The following is a 23,630-nucleotide window of genomic DNA, read 5'->3' as shown; positions in this document are numbered from 1 at the left end:
TCAAGCAGTATAACACATCAATCCCAATATCATATTCACGCAATATACATACTGATATGATCTCAACATTTCTGATAATCCTATTACATGTTCTCTTACACACACATACACAGCTCTGTTCTGGTTCATGTCCTTCTAACTTCCGGTTCACGTCAGATATGGGCAATTACCTACCTGGACAAAAACATACTCGTCTTGCACCACAAGGGAATTGGGGTCAATGTAGCCAGGAAACGGCTTGCCCTTATTGGCCTCGGTGCAGTTCTGCAGCTTGCAGGTGACGTACAGCGCCTCTGCACACACGGAGAGAAGAAACCGCAGCCATTGAACCAATGATCATATTAGCCAATGGGGGACAGGCAGCCTTCACAGCGAGCTAGCCTTCCATCAGGTGTCTCACATTAATTGCGTCAATAAAGTGGTGAGTGAAAAGCGAGGGGAAAGTGGAGGGTGGACCAAGGAGGCCAATTGCTTTCTTTCCCCTCAATCGCGGTGTGAGGTGGGGAGAGAGGTGTGGGACTGGCTGTCCCTGTGTGTTAGGCGAGCCGCGTGATCAATGGTGATGGCCATACTGGGGCAAAGCTTGCGCTGTCACAAGGGTGTCTGTATCTGTGGCGGCTGCTAACTGGGGATGACCCCGGCCAAAAGGGTGGTTGTTTGCTTTCTGTCAGGGATTAGAGGGGAGCTTCTATTTTTGACTACTGAGTTAGTTGAGGGCCGGGAAGAATACCCCTTAAGTTTTGAGAGATGCATCCCCAGTACAATGGCGTAGATTAACTATGAGGTGTGTATGTCATGTGTTACCTCCATATCTGTCTCAACCTTTTGACGTTAGGATACATGGTAAATATAATATGTTCATGACAGAGTAGTAAAACAGAAATTGTGAATTGGTATTGTATCATGCGTATTGCGTCACTGTATCAGGTAGATCCATTCAAATGAATTCTGTCCGTGCCAAAACACGGACAGGTGGCCATTATGTTTCCATCCATTCCATTGACATTCAGAATGTCGAGTATCGGGATCACTCTGGTTTAAAAGGCATTCTAATATATGCATTACTTTTCTCAATCGTCATTGTGCGTCCCCCACGCCTTCAACCGTGTGGCCCGTAGCCCTACATACCCTCTCAATCCCTTTCCACTTTAGTTCAAGGCTCATGGTACAGTAGAGACACTGGAAAATTGAGGAACAGAGCAGGAACTCTGAAAATTTAATTACTCACGTCCTTCAGAGATGATGGTTTCCAGGTGAATTAAGCCCGGTTCTTTGTCTAAACCCGTTTTTGACCTGCGGGGGAGAAGACACATTTCTTTCAGGTACATCACTATTCTTTAGCAAGGAAGGAAAGAAGGATTTCACTGATGCTACCGAGCTTATACTTACCTTCTTATCCCTGAGATTGCTTGTCAGATAAATTCAGAACACTGAGGGAAATGACAACCAGAATGACGATTGCCAGAAAATTCAAGGGCCCCAGGCTATAACCCTGAGGAACACCTCAAAAGGTTGTTCATTGAGGTAAAAAGGAAAACTACCTCAGGTGTTACGTGTGATGTTACCGTGTTGAAGGCCAAACCGTACCAAACTGCCCTTACTTTCCTGACAGATTGATGGGGAACACATCCTGAAATTAGCAAGAGGGAAAGTAATTGATTTGCTTGCTCAGAACGCCCGCAGACACGGTGCAGCTGCACAAAATCATTACAGGCCTGAAATATTTACTAAAAGGAAATCAGAGGGATATCTTCATAGAGCAAAGAGGACAGCACACAAAGGGAGATGAGATCACGCACAGAGCCCACCCCCTGGTCTTAATTATGGCACTTTTTGGCAGTATTGGTGATTTCCTAGATAAAACGCATAATCTCTGGAGACTGACCTATTTACCTTTCTCCCTCATTCTCTCTTAAGTTTAAAAACTAAGGGTGAACAACCATTCTTTAAGCTCACCTATTTCAATTCTCATAGACTGTACTAGTGGTGAGTTTGAATCTACATCTACAATGTGGGAAGATATAAGGGGCAGTAATAATGATTTGACATGTGATTAGCTGTGATGTTGTCTCCCTTGAGACTAGTGGTTTAAATAGGTAAAAATGATTAGAAGGATTTTCATGAGATGGAGCTCTTGCCTCACATAAAAAACCCAGAGAGGATGTGATCTATAGATGTGATACAGATTCTAGATGAAAATCTGCTCACGACTGGCAGGTTGACGTTTTTTGGGACGAGTCCTGTCCTCAAGTCAGAACTAAGCGATTTTAGCTTGATGGGCCAGCTGCAAAGTCAAAATTGGCTATATTGTAAAAATGTATTAGCTCTTTGGTCTAATTTAATGTTAGGGTTTGGCATCAGGGTTAGCAGCGTGATTAAGATTAGGGTTAGGTTGAAAATCAGATTTTATGAATTTGTGGCTGTGCTAGCGACCACTCTGCAAAGCTGGCTCCAGAACAAGATTCATGACAAAACACGTTAACCTGCTCACGACTGTGCCTTTTCTTTTCAACTACAATGGTCCGATTCAGAAAGGAAGTTTCCCAAAACCTTATTAACAGGGTTCACACAGTCCTAAAAATAAATCTCACTCACTCAAGGAGTGCAGAAGCAAACCCTCTAGGCATCCTCTTCCCAGAACTGCCTAGCTTGTTACCACTGACAGTTTCTCACGAATTTACTCAACAAAAGCTTTTTTTTTATACATCCGATTTAAGCCAGTTGTGTTTAAAAATGACTGGATTTGACAGTTCATGTCTGGCAGATGTGGGACCAGCTACGAAGTAGAACAGATGAAGAACAGAGGAAGATAACAAGAAATGAAACAGTAGAAGGAAGATCAAATCCCAGCAGAATATAGATAGAAGACAAGAGCATTCTCATGGGGTGGATTTGACTGACAGTCAAGTAAGGTCATGCTTTCAAAGACCTAAGGCTATATGGTTCAAACAGAAGATCAAATCAAACTACAATGCTCTTATTATCAAGTATTATCAAGGACTGCTGTATCCCATGATGGAGAAGTTCATAAAAAAGAAGAATAAATATATATTCGTAGCATTAATTGTACAAGGTATTTCATGCATATCCAAATCCATTTAACTCCCTCAAACTAACATTCCAAACGTAACTCCAAAACCTTGTATATAACCTTGCTTTAGAATAACATTGAACAGGACCCTCCAGAGCTCCAACAGGTCCGACTGAAATCACAAAACTCATCCAAAATCCCACTCATGTGTTGACAACTCGGTCTGTTCACATTCCCGTGTCCACTAGCCACGCTCAACCAAATGAAGACTACATCGTTAGCTGCATTTCAAATGCTGAACCATTCAGTGCAGTGAATTCACTAACATGCCCTAATGGGCCGCTGCATTCGTTAGAAGTCTGAACCTCTTTGGAGTGCCAGTACCTTGCTATCTCATGTTGAGAAAGCACAGGTGCACACACATCAATAATGTAATGCAAAGAAGAGGATTCACTCTGGCATATCTCCTTCCGTTAAAAATGTGGAAAGACCAAAAATGATTTCAATGTATAGTTAGTCTTGACATTAGGGAAGACAGGAAGAAGGTTATAGGTTGCTGTGCTTACCAGTAGAATCGATTGGGGGCCACCCTCTCATGGACAAGTTGCCACCTCCTTCCAAACTCCACCGAGCTGTACAGCTGTGGGGAGAAAGCCGATGGGCATTACATACTGTATTCAGTTAGACAAGACAGAGTAAATGAATACTGTAAAATAATCATTCAACACAAACCCTAAATGACAGTCCAGATATAATTTACTTTAATTCAAATAGTTTAGCATTTTCCCATTACAGTCAATGTGATACAATATGAGCATAACTCGTTATATAATTAGTCCTGTTCACTTCACAAGTAATGCAATCATGCAATTACTTCTACTTCCGTAGGAAAAATTGCTCTCAAGTTCATTTACATTCTTGAGAAGCTATGTTACCTACATGGCACAAGAGAGCAACAAAAATGTGCCTCAGAAGAATCACCAGAACAGGGCTGAAGCTGAGGACACAATCTGTCAATTCTCCACACATTCTTTCCATGTGAAAACCCCACACACATTCCCAGGTTAAATATGAAGCTGTAAAAGGGATTGTGTATGGTGAGGGTGTCATTGTACTGGAGATATGGCTACATACTCCTAACAAGGCTAGAGATCAGCGGGGGGGAGGGGGGGGGGGGGCTGATGTGTGTGTGTGTGTGTGTGGCGGGGGGCCTAGCAGGGGAGCCGCGGCGCAACCGGTGGTCTCAATGTGAACATTGTTTCGCAAGTCAGCACTTCGGTAGGTTGCTGAGATATCCCAATCTCTACTGAGAGCTGCTACACAGAGATGGTTCGCACACACGGGCACACACACACACACACACACACGCACACACACACACACACACAGATATCGCAATCTCAATCGGTAGATGGTTTGAGCCGAGGGGGGATTCTTTCAAGAAACAGGAAAGCTTATTTGGGGAAGGAAGCATGGTACAACTGAATATCCTGAATAAGCATGGAATAAATGCCTTTTGGTTGCTTCTTTTTTCATTATTTATTTTGGAGTCAGTATTTTTTCTTACTAACTGGTTACTGTGAACTATTCATGAATAATGTCAATATTGGGATTTATTTTGTTTGGTATTTTTTTAGCTTAATTTGTTTACTTCTGTCCAGCCAATGAGGTGCAAAACAAGTGAGAATGGTAAAGTTGTGAAAGTTTGGATGTGTTACTTTCTTTTTTTTACAAAAACACCTCCGACAGCTAAGCCAAATTATGTATTAGTTTACTGATTACAGCAGAGAAGTCAACGAGGCATGAGACTTTATTTAATTGTTTTAGTTTGTGGACTTTTTCCATTTTAAACGTGAGCAATCAAGCATAACATGTAAACAGTCATTTATTAACGGCCAACTGAATGGTGATACTGTTTGTTTATATTTGTTTATTTTTTAAATTGTATTTATTTACTCTTTCCTGAAGGGTGAAGTCAAGGCCTCAGTTAACAGACCTCAATATCAGCACATTTTCATTCAAATAATCCCCTTGACAGTTGTTGTTATTCAATTGATAATCATGTTTAATTAAACTAATCCGAACCACCATTAAAACTAAGCTGAATTGCAGGCATTTGAACTGTAGTGAAATGATGGTCCATTACATAAGGTCTTTAACAAGGTCTTTACACAATGGTCTTCAAAGAACACCAGTGAAGGCCAACCATTAAGGTCTTCAGTCCACAACACATACTAATACCATTTGTAACATCATTAAACATTCCATAACCATGTCATAACATTAGATCAGGTCAGGTTGAACACGTTACTACTATGTATGTACAGTACTGTACTGCATGTACTATACAGTCGGTTCCTTCCATACCATTTGTGCCTTATACAATATCTGCCTATGATCATATGCTATTCTGGCCACAGAACATGGTCAATATATTTCTATGTCAATACATGGCAATGGAAAATGTGAAAATGCTATTTGAGCTGAGCTATGACTTTCATAAGGAACAGAGTTGAATTAAACAGATGCAAGAAGAAGGGGTAGAGAGGCAGGAAATCACTCTGACTAATTAGCTAACCCCCACACTGAGGTTGTGTCTCAAATTGCACCCTATTCCCTAGGTTAGTGCACTAATTTTAACCAGGGCCCTTACGGATCTGGTCAAAAGTAGTGCATCATATAGGGAATAGGGTGCCATTTGAGACACATACAGTGTTAGCACTTAGTCAGGCAAGTTGGAGAGGAGGGAGAGTGAGAGGGATTTGTACACTGAAATAAGTACTGGCTAGAGAGCCAGTTCTCCAATCTAGGAAATGCCAAGGAGGAAGGACGAATAGCTCCAAGGGAGTAAATAAATAGAATGGGAAAGACGGGAGCAGAAGCAGGAGATAGAGGGAGACGAGGGGAGAGTGAGAGATTGAGATTTAGAGAGAGAAGGAGAGATAGTGAGATTAAAATAGACAGAGAGAGAGAGAGAGAGAGAGAGAGAAAGGCAGAGAGAGAGAGAGAGAAAGAGAAAAGTCAAGAAAGAAGTGAGAGCCTAGCATATATATACACATGGCCAGGTGCATCCTATAACAACAGCCGAAAACCTCCTGAAGTACAATAAGTATCTCCTCTTGAAAAATTATTATTATTATTTATCAGATGTGAAACACTAGGCCCAAATGGCTCTGGCTGCAAGCAAGGCATTTTATTCATGGTAATGGTCATTCTCAAAATGGCTATATATCGCAGGTCTGGAATATATCTTTGGCATAATTACCTTCTCTCTTGCCTCAGTAATTCACAGACAATTACCATCACAAGACAGTGTCTCATGTATTAGATGATTATTTATTCATTAACCATTCCATAACCATTTATTCGATAAAGATATGCACTTCATTCCCTTAGACTCCAATATCAATTAATTATAAGCACAATGTTTATATGTTTGTCTGATTCATTGAGCTTAAATGGGGATATAAAATCCCTGAGTCATGGAGAAAAGGAATTAGTCAAACCCTCGGTCTAAAGGTATATAATACATGTTTAACCTTTGTTAAGGTGCTTCTGATCCCTCCTGTCTCAGCCTCCAGTATTTATGCTGCAGTAGTTTATGTGTCGGGGGGCTAGGGTCAGTCTGTTACATCTGGAGTATTTCTCTTGTCTTATCCGGTGTCCTGTGTGTATTTAAATATGCTCTCTCTAATTCTCTCTTTCTCTCTTTCTGTCTTTCTCTCGGAGGACCTGAGCCCTAGGACCATGCCTCAGGACTACCTGGTATGATGACTCCTTGCTGTCCCCAGTCCACCTGGCCGTGCTGCTGCTCCAGTTTCAACTGTTCTGCCTGCGGCTATGGAACCCTGACCTGTTCACCGGGCGTGCTTGTTGCACCCTCGACAACTACTATGATTATTATTATTTGACCATGCTGGTCATTTATGAACATTTTAACATTTTAACATTTTGACCATGTTCTGTTTTAATATCCACCCTGCACAGCCAGAAGAGGACTGGCCACCCCTCATAGCCTGGTTCCTCTCTAGGTTTCTTCCTAGGTTTTTGGCCTTTCTAGGGAGTTTTTCCTAGGGAGTTTTTCCTAGCCACCGTGCTTCTTTCACATGCTTTGCTTGCTGTTTGGGGTTTTAGGCTGGGTTTCTGTACAGCACTTTGAGAATATCAGCTGATGTACGAAGGGCTATATAAAAATAAATTTGATTTGATTTGATTTGATTTGATTTGATTATAACTGTTTATCGGGGTTCACCTCTGTTGGTTTTGCTTTCTCCTAAAGTTATTGGAAGGAATGTCGGGCCTACATTGAGGAGCTTAAAGGGAAATCTACTTCATATTCATCATCTCCAGCATCACCCCAACATTAACATATGTGAAAATGGCCCATTTCTATGTTTTGTAGTAAAAACAACAGAGAAAGATGAGTCTTTCCAAGGACATCATCAACCAATTAGTAGAGAATTAGTAGGCAATTAGTTGGCAATGCCTACGCACAATTGGTCAAAATCACACGATGCACAATGATGATGTCATTGGAAACACATATCTTCCTCTATCTATTTTTACTACCAAACATAGAAATAAACAATTGTCACATATGTTGATGTTGGGGTTGTGCTGGAAGTGATGTTCATGTAGTTGAAAAATTGTGAAGTTTCCTTTTAAGGGACTTAGGTATTGGTCCTCAAAAGTCCACATACTGCAAAAGAAAGTCCTCATGTAGGACCATCTATAGGACTCTATGAAATATATGAAGTATGTTGAGTGTATGGCACTATACAGTGCATTTGGAAAGTATTCAGACCGTTTCCCTTTTTCAAAATGTTGTTACGTTACAGCCTTATTCTAAAATGGATAAAATTATTTTTTCCCCTCAATCAATCTACACACAATACCCCATAATGACAAAGATGAAAAACATCCTGACAGCATGATGCTGCAACCAACATGCTTCACCGTAGAGGGACTGGGAAACTAGTCAAGCTTGAGGGAAAGATGAACGGAGCAAAGTACAGAGAGATCGTTGATGAAAACCTGCTCCAGAGCGCTCAGGACCACAGACTGGGGCGAAGGTTCACCTTCCAACAGGACAACGACCCGAAGCACACAGCCAAGACAACGCAGGAGTGGCTTCGGGAAAGTCTCTGAATGTCCTTGAGTGGCCTAGCCAGAGCCCGGACTTGAACCCAATAAAACATCTCTGGACCTGAAAATAGATATGCAGCAACACTTCAAATCCAACCTGACAGAGTTTGAGAGATTCTACAGAGAAAAATGGGAAAAACTCCCCAAATACAGGTGTGCCAAGCGTGTAGCGTCATGCCCAAGAAGAATCAAGGCTGTAATCGCTGCCAAAGGTGTTTCAACAAAGTACTGAGTAAAGGGTCTGAATACTTATGTAAATGTGATATTTCAGTTGTTGGTTTTTAATACATTTGCAAAAATTTCCAAAAACCTGTTTTTGCTTTGTCATTATGGAGTATTGTGTGTAGATTGATGAGGAAAAATAACTATTTAATCCATTTTAGAATAAGGCTGTAACGTAACAAAATGTTGAAGAAGTCAAGGAGTCTGAATACATTCTGAATGCACTGTATATGGAGTATATGGCTCTGGTTTCAGTCACAAGAACTGAATTTATTCAAGTATGAGCAAATCAGTTTGAGTAAGTTATGACTACTTGACTTTGCCACTCAGTTGAACTTAAACATATTACACAGTCTAGTGTCGTTATGTCAACAATCATCAACCCACTTCGTGTGAATGCTACTCGCTTTCAGGAAAGTTCATGGCTACCTTCAGGACTACTTTCAGGTTACATCCACCGACACCAATCGAGTTTCTAACTCGTCTAATCACTCTCTCTCCCTCCTTCTCCCTCTCTCCCCCTCCTCCCTCCTCTCTTTGTCATATCTGAATGTGAGTAATGAGTCAGACAATAGCCTCTCTCCATGGTCACGCCACTCACTCACCGGCAGAAAAAATTGTCCCCTGATGCTGCCTCACCCCTCACTCTCACCCTCCACCTGACTCATAACAGCTCACCTTGTTTTGATGTCTGACAGAGGGCAAAACCGACAGAAGACAGAATGCCTCAGATGACAAAAGAGACCGTAGCTAGCCACCAGATACAGTAGATAAGTAATCTCTCTCTCTCTGTGTGTGTGTGTGTGTGTGTGTGTGTGTGTGTGTGTGTGTGTGTGTGTGTGTGTGTGTGTGTGTGTGTGTGTGTGTGTGTGTGTGTGTGTGTGTGTGTGTGTGTGTGTGTGTGTGTGTGTGTGTGTGTTTTCTAGAAGTTCCTCAATCTAAGACATGCAAATAATGAGGAGGAATAGCTCTAAGGGACCACTGCAAGAAAAATGAAGGAAAGGGGAAAGACAGGAGCAGGAGAGAGGGAGAGGGAGTGAGGAAGGAAGGAAGGGAGGGAGGGAGGTAGAGGGGTTGCCTGACGACTCAAACTGAATCCTTCCGCTGCTCGTCTGAGACTGCCATCACTGAAGCTATTTGTCGTGATGTCAAAATGAGGGGTGTTATACAAAACAAAGTCATCAGTGATTGGATCATTTCTAACCAATCAGGTTATCAAAGCCAGTTTTCAAACCCACTGCTTTACCCACGTGTGTTCTGGCTCTGGCCCAACCCATCGGTTTCTGGGACCAATCAAAATGGATAGAATTTGTTTGCATTCAATAAATCGTCAGGGAGGTATTCAGATTCAGACTCATTGCGGAGAATAAAATAACGCTCGTGGGCGTGGCGTAGCATTTAGCTGGAGCAATGAGTCTGGGTAGTCAGGTAAGTAGAGAGGGGGGTAGGTAAGGAGAGTGAGCAATTGAGATTGAGAGAAAAGGAGGAAGAGAGAGAGGGAAAGATTGAGAGAGAGAATGAGAGGTACGCACATATATTAAACCTGTATGCTGTATACACTAAGTGTACGAAACATTATGAACACCTGCTCTTTCCATGACATACACTTACCAGGTGAATCCAGTTGACAGCTATGATCCCTTATTTATATCACTTGTTAAATCCACTTCAATCAGTGTAGATGAAGTGGAGGAGACAAGTAAACAAAGGATTTTTAAGCTATGAGACAATTTAGACATGGATTTTGTATGTGTGCCATTCAGAGGGTGAATGGGCAAGACAAAAGATTTAAGTGCCTATGAAGGGGGTATCGTTGTAGGTGCCAGGCACACCAGTTTGTGTCAAGAAAGGCAACACTGCTGGGTTTTTCATGCTCAAAGGACATCCAGCCAACTTGACACAACTGTGGGAAACATTGGAGTCAACATGGGCCAGCATCCCTGGGGGTTGGTTCAACTCAACATCAGGAAGCTGTTCTTAATGTTTTGTACACTCAGTGTACAGTATATGCATGGCCAGGTGTATCTTATAACTACAGCCAAACATCTCCCAAGTTACACTAAGTACCTCCTCAGGAAAGAAAAGAGAAACATTCATTATTTATCAGATGTAAAACATTAGGCCCAAATTGCTCTGGCTGCAAGCAAGGCATTTATTAATGGTAATGGTCATTCTCAAAATTGCTATAAATCGCAGGTCTGGAATATATATTTTACATATTACCATCTCCTGCCTCAGTAGTTCATCAGTAATTACCATCATCAGACAGCGTCTCATATATTCTTAAAACGGCAACGCTTCATTCCCTTGGACTAGAATCTTGATGATTCATCGCCACATTTTTTTATACCTTTGATGCATTTTCCGAAAATACTGTAGGGGATATCAAATCCCTGAGTCATGGAGAAAAGGAATTAGTCAAACCCTCGGTCTGAGGGTATATAATACACATTTAACCTTTGTTAAGGTGCATATGACTGTTTATCTGGATTCACCTCTGTTGGTTTTGCTTTCTCCTGAAGTTATTGGAAGGATTGCCGGGCCTACATTTAACGGATGAGGAGCTTAAGGGACTTAGGGATTCGTCCTCTAAAGTCCCCAAACTGCACCAGAAAATCCTCATGTAGGGCCACCTGAGACACATATGGAGTAGGACTCTATGGAGTATATTGAGTGTATGGCACTATATATGGAATATATGTAGAATATTGAGTGTACAGTATAGCACTATATATGGAGTATGGCTCCATATACAGCAATATGTAGTAGATTGAGTATATGACACTATATATGGAGTATATGGGGTATAGAGTATATGGCTCTAGTCTCAGCCACAGAAACTCAATGTATTAAAATAAAGCAAATCGTTGAGTAAGTAATGAACAATTGACTTTGCCACTCGTCTAAACTCCAATATATTAAATAGAATCAACAATCATCAACCCTCATAGCTTAAAAACCCACTCACTTTCTTAGTTGAGGGCTATCATACGTTTAAATCCACTGACAATCCACAAGATATGCTAATCAAGTCTCTCTCTCTCTCGCCATGGTAACGTGACTCACTCAACTGCAGAGTAACTAGTCCCCAACTGATGCCACCTCATCCCTCACCCCACCGCCTGACTCAGAAGAATTATCATTTAATTACCATAGTGAATTATTGTAATGTTTGTTTGTGTCAATTAATCCCATCAGGGATGGGTTGCCAATTGGCGATTTGACACGAAACAACAACAAAAAAGAATCATTCATTCATAACAGCTCGTCTTGTTTTGATGTCTGACAGAGGGCAAAACCGACGAAAGACAGAAAGCCTCTGATGACAAAAAGAGACTATAGCTAGCTACCAGATACAGTAGTTAAGTGATCTCTGTGTGTGTGTGTGTGTGTGTGTGTGTGTGTGTGTGTGTGTGTGTGTGTGTGTGTGTGTGTGGTCGCGTGTGTCAGTCAGTTCTCTCTCCTCCCTCTCCTCTTACCTTCTGGTCATGGCTGTAGGCAAGGATCCAGTCCTCCTGCTCGGGGTGGAAGAGCAGGCTGAGGATGTAGAAGCTGAGGCGGTACTTCTGATAGGTGGCTCCCTCATCGGAGCTGATCAACAGGCTGCTTTCCACCTCCAGGTCAGTCAGAAGCATGATCTGAATGAGAGAAGACAGAAATAGAATCAGAGCTAGCCATGGAGGGAGCTGGTCCTGGAAGACTGGGAGATATTATAGTTGGCTTGGGAGTGAGGCTTGGTTTGAATCAGTGTTGGATAAAGATAACTCCAATTTAAATGGTATATATTTTGGTAATCCATGCAGTGAAGGCTCCTCAGAGGAGAAAGGGGAGGACCATCCTACTCAGTAAATATCATAAAAAATAGTGAAACATTAAAGCAGTTATCCTTTTTAGATAAAATTATACAAAATGTATTCACGTCACCAAATAATGTATTAAAACACACTGTTTTGCAATGAAGATCTACAGCAGCCTCAACAGCACTCTGTAGGGTAGCACCATGGTGTACTCGGTGGACAGCTAGTTTCCATCCTCCTCTGGGTACAAAGACTTCAATACAAAATCACCCCCTTCCATAGACTTACACAGTAATTGTGACAACTTCCGGAGGACGTCCGCCAACCTATCAGAGCTCTTGCAGCATGAACCGACATGTTGTCCACCCAATCAATCAAAGGATCAGAGAATGAATCTAGTACTGAAAGCATAAGCTACAGCTAGCTAGCACGGCAGTGCACAAAATGTGGTGAGTAGTAGACTCAATGAAAGAGAAAGCCAATAGTTGAACAGTTTAACAAATACATTTCGTTAAAAATGAAGAAGCAAGAGAGGGAGAGCTTTTTTTCTTGTATTTTTTTTCACTTTCACTTAGCTAGCTAGTTTAGCCTACTCAAATACCCAGCTCAAACAGAGAGGGATGCTATGTTAGCTTGCTGGCTATGGCTATCCAACACTGGAACTCTTCCAAGTCAAGGTAAGCTTTTGGTTTAATTAATGTATTGTTACCAGGCCCCATCAGTGTAACTGCTAAACTGCTTGCTGACTGTACACTGTACTGCATGATTGTAGCGGGTTTACTAATGTGTTAGTTCTAGTTCTAGTTGACTATGACGTTAGCTAATATGGTGACAATGATGTAGCACGTGTGTCGCGGTTAGCGGTTACGATATGAAGGTTTGGCTTAGAAAGGTTTTTTCACCTGGTCACAGACAGCTAATGTGTTGTGTACTGAAGTCCACAAGCGAAGGGAAAATGTGAGCGGAGGAGAGCGTGTAGATGCGAGAAGGAATTATACAATGAGCAAAATGATCATGCTGTTTGTATGTGGCTGCTATGAAAGTGAACTGTGTTTGTGTGTGATTAGGGTGCATTCATTCCGCCGATTTTGTTGAAAAACATTTCTTAAATGGAAGGAAATGTAACGAAACAGGGATAAACATACCTGAATTTGTCAAACAGAAACTCTTGTTTGCAACTGTTGGACTAATGATTACACCCTAGATCAACTAGATACAGCCAAGAGTGTGCAAAGTATTGAATGTGTCACTGTCTGTCACCTTGATTACTCCAATTGTCCTCTCGACCTTTGCATATTAGCTGTAAACTTTCATTCATAGGTTAGATTGTAGCAACCTCATGATAGGAATAGGGAAAATTCGAGTTTCATGTAGTAACCTAAACCTATCGATTTTACATTGAGCTGGTAACAGAAATAAGGCCATGCCCATCCTCCCTCATCTTAAACGTCACCGACCGCCACTGAATCCATGTGATAGGAAGCTTGAGAGTTTTAAGTTGCATGATTGAAAAAATAAAATAATTATTCGATTATATGATTTGATTATAAAGTCTACATTTAATAACAGATATAATGTCAGTAATTTGTGGTTCTAAATTGGCGTCTGTAGACTCACTGTCATCTCCCGCTTGTTAGATATCTCAATTATAAACCTGTGTTCCGCTCTGCTAGATCCTAATTATTGCTGTACAGACAGTCTTTTAAAACACCTTTTGCCTATCTTGTACTGAGTGTGTATGGGTAACGCATTCAGATTGCTCTCCCCCTCTCTCTTTCTCCTGCGCTCTGTTCAGTCAGGCTTTGAAAGCTTTAATTTCCCACAAGCTTTGTTCTTTTCTTGGAGGTTCACCATTTTTTTCCCCTGTGATTGTGCCAAATGAGAAAAAAAAACATATATCAAAAGATATAATCAGCAGCAAATGTAATTGAATCAGTCATCCTGAACACTTACATAACCCCTTATCAATAGCACAGTGGGAAGGAAGTAGAGTGTGTGTGTGTGTGTGTGTGTGTGTGTGTCTGTGTGTTAATAAAACCATGAACTGATTGGCACATATTATCCTAACTCATCCATCCCAGTAGTGCCCACAATTTCAGTGTCAGACAATGACTCTGAAACCTCCACAGTTTCAGTGTCAGACAACGACTCTGAAACCCCCACAGTTTCAGTGTCAGACAACAACTCTGAAACCCCCACAGTTTCAGTGTCAGACAACAACTCTGAAACCCCCACAGCTTCAGTGTCAGACAACACCTCTGAAACCCCCACAGTTTCAGTGTCAGACAACAACTCTGAAACCCCCACAGCTTCAGTGTCAGACAACAACTCTGAAACCCCCACAGCTTCAGTGTCAGACAACAACTCTGAAACCCCCACAGTTTCAGTGTCAGACAACAACTCTGAAACCCCCACAGTTTCAGTGTCAGACAACGAGTGTCAAGACATTATGGAACCGTCAAACCGTTGAAGTCTATGAGTCTCCTCACACCACCATATTTCTATCGTTCACCCTTCCCCAGCCAGACCACTGATAACATTATGCTAGCAAATTGTAATTAATGACACCAGTTCTGCAGGGATCACACTGCTATGGAACCATGCTGACTGGGTTATAGAGGATAGAGAAAAGGCTAACGGAGTAGGGAGACACAACCTTCAACCAACAACCCAAGGTGATTTGAACAGGTTCCGCTGTGTCACATGACAGATGTCTTTCCAATCAGTTATCACCCTTTCTCGGCTTTTCCCCATTTGACAAATCTCCTAAGTTTCCCTGATTACCATCAATAGCGGTGGGTTTGGGAATGGGGCATGAGCTAAAATGCCCAATACACTTCCAGCAGGAACCATTGGCTATATAACATAGAGTCTCAGCCGCGCCTGCTCAAGCTTGCTAAGTCATTTGTCAAACTATGCATGGTAATGGTAGCTATAGTGGGCCGACCCCAAACACAAGTTCATCAATCACAGTGAGCTAGCTAGCGTGGCGCCATACGTGATCCACATGCTGACCAATCCAATCAAACATCAAATGCAGCACCCAACACGGTTTCTTTTTACATTCCACACACAATTAACACTTTGTAAGAGACAGTGTTTTAACTCTGGGCACTATTAAAACTTTGTCTGCTCCTATAAATATGGAAACAACACCCTACTGCGATACAGCCCTATTCTAGCCTAGCCTATGTAGGCCAATGCAGCTATTGTGATACAGCCCTATTCTAGCCTAGCCTATTTAGGCTAATGCAGCTATTGTGATACAGCCCTATTCTAGCCTAGCCTATTTAGGCTAATGCAGCTATTGTGATACAGCCCTATTCTAGCATAGTCTATGTAGGCTAATGCAGATATTGTGAAGGGAGGATTATAAGCGGTTTCATCAATTCGGGGAACACTCACAACGACTTATTTCAATAATTTGTTTTTGGAATATGGAAATCGATATATCCTAGTGCGACATGGATTATAAAGACTCTGGTGAGCTTCTCGGGGATGTGGTTGTGTATCTGACTAGTTCCACTTATAACCTTCAGATGAGAGAGAAATGAGGGGAAGAGTTGGACAGATGTGGCAGTGAGGGAATGAATCCTGTAGGAGTTGTGTTGAATACTATATTCCCGCTTCATAAGATGACATTAACCATGAGCGGTAAACAGGGCAATGAAGTTGCCAAGTATTCAGCAGTTATACTTTTATCTAAATACTCATCTTCACTTAACATGGATAAGCCTTTAGACTTATGTTTTCTCTGAGCTTTACCTTGTCTTTTTACATATTTATATAAAACTGTATAAAAATGTCAACAGCATCCTCATCATGCAGAATTACATGACTGTTTGCTTAGACATAGCTGTATCTTTAGATACGTTATCTTGGAGCTTTACCTTGTAATTGAACAGATTTCTATAAAAAACTGCATAGAAATGTCAACATCCTCTTCACACAACATGACATTACGGTGTCATGTTTAGACAGGAAATGACAGACTGAACACGTTGACTCAATCAACGTTTCCAATGGCAATTTCAAGAAACCATCACACTCTGGTCAAAACAACTCTGAAAATGAATGTCCAAATGTTGCGTAATGTTATGCTTGTTAAATCCTTCCCTTTTTTCTTAACAGAGTTTTGGAAATAAAATGAGAAAAACTGAAAAATAGAGTCTCAAGGAATCACGCTGACCCTGAAACTTTCTCCATCAGAGTTCAATGCTCTGTAATCCACACATAAACCCTGGCATTTTGTTAATTTCTACACTTCACACTTTCCCCTGATGGGGCACGGGGAAAAGAAAGGGCATGCCTGGAATTGCTACCATTGTGTGTGTGTGTGTGTGTGTGTGTGTGTGTGTGTGTGTGTGTGTGTGTGTGTGTGTGTGTGTGTGTGTGTGTGCACGCTCCAGTGTGTGTATATGTATGTGCGTGTGCACGTATTTAGTTTATGAGGCCAAAGAGGTTCAAAATGACCAAAGGATAATGAAGCAGCCACCAACTGCAAGACGTTTAAGAAGTGTGCGATGAATAACACAGTGAGTTAATAGCCGTGCAGCAGTAAATACTCAGTGATAGAATATTAATGAAATTAGGCCCATATTTTCCATTTCACCCCAGTCACAGTAATTGGATCGTGAAGCCTCTCTCTAAATCCAAGCATAACACAGTCGGTGCCCAAGCGACAAATATACTCTCTCTGCACTATAGGAAGTTCAAATGGCATGATTTCAAGGAAATTCATGGAGAAGAGTAGAGGGAAAGTAGTACTCACTAAATTGTAGCTCCTAACAACAGACCCCCACTTTTAGGCTGACATGTTGCTACTAGTTTGACAACCCAGACATGATTATGAGAGTTTGAATGGGCAACATGACAGATGTTACTTCCTGTAAACTAGCAGCAGGTGCATTTGTTGTTGAATGGAAAACAATAGGAGTTGCTTGTTCGCTCATGTCATCCCATGGACAGTCGGTGACCAGTAAGTGAACGCCTCAGACAAAAAAGGTCAGTCTTGACTGTCTCTTTCGCCTTGTAGAGACGTCTGAAGAGCAGCAAAGTAGTGTAGAAGCCATGAATCAGCCACCATCTAGTGGCCCAAATCACAATTACACAATACCCAACATAACTAGACCAAGGGTCTTCAACCTTTTCTTGCCAAGGGACCCCCTCCCAGGCAAACCAGCGACCCAGGAACCCTCATCATATGTTAGCAAAAACTTGTTTCTTTCACGTCTTGTCTTATCATCAGGTGAATGATAATGGCAAGGAGAAGTAATTAACATTTTATAATGAATATATACTGCTCAAAAAAATAAAGCGAACACTTAAACAACACATCCTAGATCTGAATGAAAGAAATAATCTTATCAAATACTTTTTTCTTTACATAGTTGAATGTGCTGACAACAAAATCACACAAAAATAATCAATGGAAATCCAATTTATCAACCCATGGAGGTCTGGATTTGGAGTCACACTCAAAATTAAAGTGGAAAACCACACTACAGGCTGATCCAACTTTGATGTAATGTCCTTAAAACAAGTCAAAATGAGGCTCAGTAGTGTGTGTGGCCTCCACGTGCCTGTATGACCTCCCTACAATGCCTGGGCATGCTCCTGATGAGGTGGCGGATGGTCTCTTGAGGGATCTCCTCCCAGACCTGGACTAAAGCATCCGCCAACTCCTGGACAGTCTGTGGTGCAACGTGGCGTTGGTGGATGGAGCGAGACATGATGTCCCAGATGTGCTCAATTGGATTCAGGTCTGGGGAACGGGCGGGCCAGTCCATAGCATCAATGCCTTCCTCTTGCAGGAACTGCTGACACACTCCAGCCACATGAGGTCTAGCATTGTCTTGCATTAGGAGGAACCCAGGGCCAACCGCACCAGCATATGGTCTCACAAGGCGTCTGAGGATCTCATCTCGGTACCTAATGGCAGTCAGGCTACCTCTGGCGAGCACATGGAGGGCTGTGCGGCCCCCCAAAGAAATGACACCCCACACCATGACTGACCCACCACCAAACCGGTCATGCTGGAGGATGTTGCAGGCAGCAGAACGTTCTCCACGGCGTCTCCAGACTCTATCACGTCTGTCACGTGCTCAGTGTGAACCTGCTTTCATCTGTGAAGAGCACACGATGTTGGGCTGTAAGCACAACCCCCACCTGTGGACGTCGGGCCCTCATACCACCCTCATGGAGTCTGTTTCTGACCGTTTCAGCAGACACATGCACATTTGTGGCCTGCTGGATGTCATTTTGCAGGGCTCTGGCAGTGTTTCTCCTACTCCTCCTTGCACAAAGGCGGAGGTAGCGGTCCTGCTGCTGGGTTGTTGCCCTCCTACGGCCTCCTCCACGTCTCCTGATGTACTGGCCTGTCTCCTGGTAGCGCCTCCATGCTCTGGACACTACGCTGACACACACAGCAAACCTTCTTGCCACAGCTTGCATTGATGTGCCATCCTGGATGAGCTGCACTACCTGAGCCACTTGTGTGGGTTGTAGACTCCGTCTCATGCTACCACTAGAGTGAAAGCACCGCCAGCATTCAAAAGTGACCAAAACATCAGCCAGGAAGCATAGGAACTGAGAAGTGGTCTGTGGTCCCCACCTGCAGAACCACTCCTTTATTGGGGGTGTCTTGCTAATTGCCTATAATTTCCACCTGTTGTCTATGCCATTTGCACAACAGCATGTGAAATTTATTGTCAATCAGTGTTGCTTCCTAAGTGGACAGTTTGATTTCACAGAAGTGTGATTGACTTGGAGTTACATTGTGTTGTTTAAATGTTCCCTTTATTTTTTGAGCAGTGTTTTTGGGAAGTTTTTCTACATTTTGACTTCCCCACATTATAATTGGAAGAGGAAGTGTAACTCCAAACACATTTTGGCTAAGAGCACTGGCGTAGCGCAGTTTCTCTGGACCCCCGCAAAGTCTAATGCGTCAGCCCCTCAGTATAGTCTACCGATCGCTGTCTGAAATTGCAACGTCTATGTGTGTCACAACTTCTGCCGAAGTCGATGCCCCTCGTTGTTCGGGTGGTGCTCGGCGGTCGACGTCACCGGTCTTCTAGCCATCATTGATCCATTTTTCATTTTCTATTGGTTTTGTTTTGTCTTCATACACACCTGGTTCCAATCCCATTAATTACATGCTGTGTATTTAACCCTCTGTTTCCCCTCATATCCTTGTCCGAGATTGTTTGTGGTTATGTGGTCGTGAATTTTGTATAGGTGTGCGACGGGTATGTTTACCCATGTTTATTTATATGTATGTTGGTTTTTTGGAGTTTGTTTTATAATATTTAAACGACTCCAGTTACACCAAGTTGGTTTCTCCTGCGCCTGACTTCCCTGCCACCTACACACACGACAATGACAATGTGGCTGCCTATTGATAGGCTATCAGATTGGTGCTAGTGCTTGTAGTAGGCTACAGCTTTGCTTTAATGGATACATGTTTTTTGGGGGGGATTGTCATTTTCTCATGTTAAGCCTAACATTTATCTTTCACTAAGCTATAGGCCTACAGTGTTGCAATGCTGCTGTTTAGAATGCTGTCTGGTTCCAATAATGTATTTACTTGCTCAGTAATTAAAGTAGGACATTCAAACGTTGCAGATTGTAAAATGAATGTTCTATGCAATAACATACTAATCAGTAACCAATTTATGTTTTTAAATAGGATACAACTGTTCGGTAGCCCTATAAGCCTACCTTTGCCGTCCTCACGCTCTCGCGCAGCTTGGGTAGAACATAAAACCAGTCTATTAATGCCAATGATCAAAACAATAGCTTACTAGGGATTGTTTCATTATACAAACAATGCAGTCTAGCCTACTAGCCTATCTATAGCTATTTACAGTACTTAGCATGGTAGCCTATATATATTACACACTGGAACCCGGACTCCACGCTGTGGGCTATCCGTCTCATCACTCGTAGGCTTACCGTCAGCTTGGTTTTCTGGGAGAGGAGGAGGAGGTGGATGCTCGACACTCTCACTAGAGGAACTGTCACTATTCACAAGGGGAGGAAGAAGAGGAGGGCCCTGCTATAAGTCCACTCATATAGCAGGGCCTGGGCACTGAGGTCTCAGTCTGGACTGGCAGGCTGCTAGTGCTAGCTGCTGCATAACTAGGCCTACTAGCTTCCACCTGATGTTTCGTCAGTCGAGGACAAGGTGGTCATTTGGCATGAGGTTGGTCAGATAAAACTTTTTTTGCTGTGTTTTTGTGGACCACTTGGTCTTGCCTTTTGTTCATCCATCTTCAACAATGCACTCACTCTCCATCCGAGTCCGACCTGATTCACCTAACTTTTTTGAGCTTTTGATAGCCAAATAGGTGAAGAGGCCGAGGCGGGCTGCCGCCGGCACTGCTCGGTAATAGGCTAATTAGATGCATGACAACTATATAGTCTGTCTGGCTAACCTACTACCATGTAGATTGGACAATAAACACCTCACTTGCTAGATGTGGAAATTAAAAAGGAGGGTTACTGTCAAAATAATGTCTTAAAAACATGAATAAAATTTAGACATAGGTGTGAGCTGGACGAGCTCATCAGCCCACAGAGCTTGTGCCCCCCTGCGGGAGTTTCCGCTGCACCAGTGGCTAAGAGCAGCTGTTCAGCTGGTTAAACAAAGGTTCGCCATGTGTTGGCGAAACTGTATGTCCGAGTTAAGAAAGCTTACCAGCAGCCAGCGCCACTTGCTGCACTGGTAGCCTATAACGCAGGTGATTTTCAAAGCCTATGTCAGATAGTCCAGTGAGTTTAATTGGCTCAATATTAGGAGTTGAGAAATAAAGTTGACATCATTAGAAATAAGATAATATCCTATTTTCTACTGTAGGTATGTACTTTTAAATGTGTTTATTCTGTCGTTGCAAGCGATATTCATAACATTTTATTAAATAAAAAATATTTTCGCAGACCCCTTGCGGTACCTCCATGGACCCCCCAGAGTTTTAAAATAACAACTTCCTCTCATTAAAACTTAGTAATTTGGCCATTCCACAGAGTTCTTTCTGCATCAGCTGGTCAGATAGTCCAATTTATATTTTGAGTTAGGGCGATTCCAAAATGTGTCCAAAAAGAGAAGAAACCTCCCCAGCAAATAAGTTTGAGTTTGATGGATAGGAAGTTTATGGATTTTTCTTAAGGAAAATCATGAATCGAAACCGTCCAACTTGGCAGGAGAAAAGGCAGCAAGATCATATTGCGTAATTCTTATAAGACATACTGCTCTTGAACTACAGTAAATCTGAATGTACATCTATCATAATTATGTTCTTAAACAGTGGACAGACCATTAGATACTAAAGTTAGCCTACTGTGAGTGAAATGTTCCAATATTCACATGGACATTCTACATTAATAATGTCTTACGAATGTATCTTAACAATGCTATTACAACTGAGATAATTGTCCACAGTGCATTTTAATTACTGACAGAATTGCTTCATTTCCTCTGTATGCCTGTCTGGAATTAATAAAAATAGCCTCCTCTTTCCTTTGTAAGAGTTCTCAGTGTAACACACTCACTAAGACCTAGCAAAGATAATACATCTTTAATGAAAAGCCCTGCAGTGCCTTGGAGAGATCATTTCTGCCTAATGGACTTCACTTTCTTCATCTGCTAATACAATGTACTGTCCTAGCGCTTACTAAAGATCTACCTAAGGGGTTATTTAGCGGTTGCTGCTTTGAACCCAGGGCATATCCTTTTTACGGAGAACATGTCAGCAATAGAAAGGGATTGAATGGGTTTAACTACAGGGTTATGTTCATTTAGGGTAGGTTTTAAAATGTTTTACAAAGGAAAACTAAAATGAGCATTTCTTAGTGGACACATCCAGGTAGTCTCTTCCTCTGTTTCAGTCCGTTTTCGAACACAATCCAGGTCTTGCTTTGGATGGGAGACCAAGTAGATGCCTAATTAAGGCTACGGGCAAAAGGGCAGTCAAGCAGGGACAAGGTCTGGCATGGGAAAAGAAGTGAAGTCTTCATAAGAGGGTAATAAAATGTCAGCCGGGAGACTTGGGATGCTCGGGCAAAGGTCTCACCAAAATGAAAGGGGGGCCAAGCGGGAGGAAGAGAAAGAGGGACATTGTCCAAATGAAAACACACTGAGGCAAATGGTGCATGGATCATCTTTTTGGATTTGACTGTATCATTATTACCTCGTCATTAGTTCACCTCTTCATTTCACCCGTATTTGATCACTCCCTTAAAACTTTGTCTTGTCTTTTGCATACAGTATTACAGCTCTCTATTCTGGACTACATAATGAGCCCTTCTCTTTCTTTCCCTTCCCTGATGGAGTCCACCAGCCAACCAGGTGCTGCAACACTTTGAACTCTCCTTATTAAACACAAGTACTGTCTCTTGAGCCCAGGCATTTGAAGTCTAGACTAATTGACTATCACCTTGACATTTCCACTGCACTCCGGCCCAGACCTCACCAACACTAACATTGCATCTTCACACTGACGGTAATTGGGGATTTATGACTCCCATCCTAGCCCCTACCACCCAACACACACACAAAAACAAATTGGAAGACATGGTGGAGTGTTGTGTACAACAAGCTAGTCGGAGCTAGTGGGGGATCAATGCATAATATTGAGCATATTAATGATAATACTGTTTGCGTTGCACTTGTTGCCTCTAGAATGAAAAAATATGTAAATGATATTTTTGGAGTACAGACCCTCTACACCGCATCACATAATAATGAGGTCATACAAGGAAAGGCACGCAACAAAGGTAGGTCTACTTGAAGGGCAAGGAAGCATGCCGTTTTGCCACAACCTTGATTTTGCTTTGTCTCAAACAATCACGATACGTGGAACATTAATAAATCATAATGGAATGTAAGATTAATCGGATGTGGCGTCATGAGATGTGATCTGTGTGAGATTGCGGAAGCACTCCAAGGGGTTCTCTCTCTCTCCATTGGCTTCTCCCTCCCTCTCTCTCTCCCCGTCTCTCTCCCAGCCTGCTCATGGGCCTTAGTGTTCTTGCCTCGCTCTCATTTGTAGATTGTGCCTTAGGGCTGACAGATGTTCTATGTTTTTTTCCACCGTTAGGTTGTTCGCTTCCATCACATTTACCACCACATGCACAGTTACTCCCTTCCTTCAGCCAGAGCATGGCTAACTCGCCTTGTCTCAGATCACACCTGTATTGTCTCCCATGAAGAACAGTGAGATGAGTAACCACTCCCGTGCTAGCGTTTAACTCCACCAGCTGAAGAATGGTGAGGAACAGGTCAATTGCGCCATGCTAGCACACTAAACTATCATGCTAGAGCCAGTTGGGTCCCATGGCAGTTCCAGTTGCTAGCACGCTAAACGAATATACTAGTGCTAGCTGGCTCCCATGGTAGTTCCACGTCCCTGTTTTGCTTTTGGAGTGTCCCTGTATAG

General features: G+C 42.3%; 1 protein-coding gene across 4 annotated transcripts in view; it reads right to left on the bottom strand.

Moving 5' to 3' along the window:
* Positions 1-23,630, bottom strand: part of LOC106586852 (VPS10 domain-containing receptor SorCS1) — a 165,880-nt gene that overhangs the window by 43,198 nt on the left and 99,052 nt on the right. For all 4 annotated transcript variants that reach the window (XR_001324265.2, XR_006761805.1, XR_006761806.1 and 1 more), the window contains exons 4-7: positions 11,878-12,036; positions 3,598-3,671; positions 1,229-1,293; positions 175-293 (exon numbers count right to left, since the gene is read on the bottom strand). Coding sequence is in view for 1 of the 4 variants with exons in the window: in XM_014174576.2 (XP_014030051.1) it covers positions 175-293; positions 1,229-1,293; positions 3,598-3,671; positions 11,878-12,036 (417 nt within the window). In the remaining 3 variants the exon portion in view is untranslated. The remainder of the gene's footprint in view (positions 1-174; positions 294-1,228; positions 1,294-3,597; positions 3,672-11,877; positions 12,037-23,630) is intronic.

This window comes from Salmo salar, chromosome ssa02 (genome assembly GCF_905237065.1).
Source record: "Salmo salar chromosome ssa02, Ssal_v3.1, whole genome shotgun sequence".
In the NCBI taxonomy this organism is placed as follows: domain Eukaryota; kingdom Metazoa; phylum Chordata; class Actinopteri; order Salmoniformes; family Salmonidae; genus Salmo; species Salmo salar.
The sequence above is the reverse complement of the archived record's forward strand: the minus strand, read 5'-3'. Positions and strand labels throughout refer to the sequence as shown.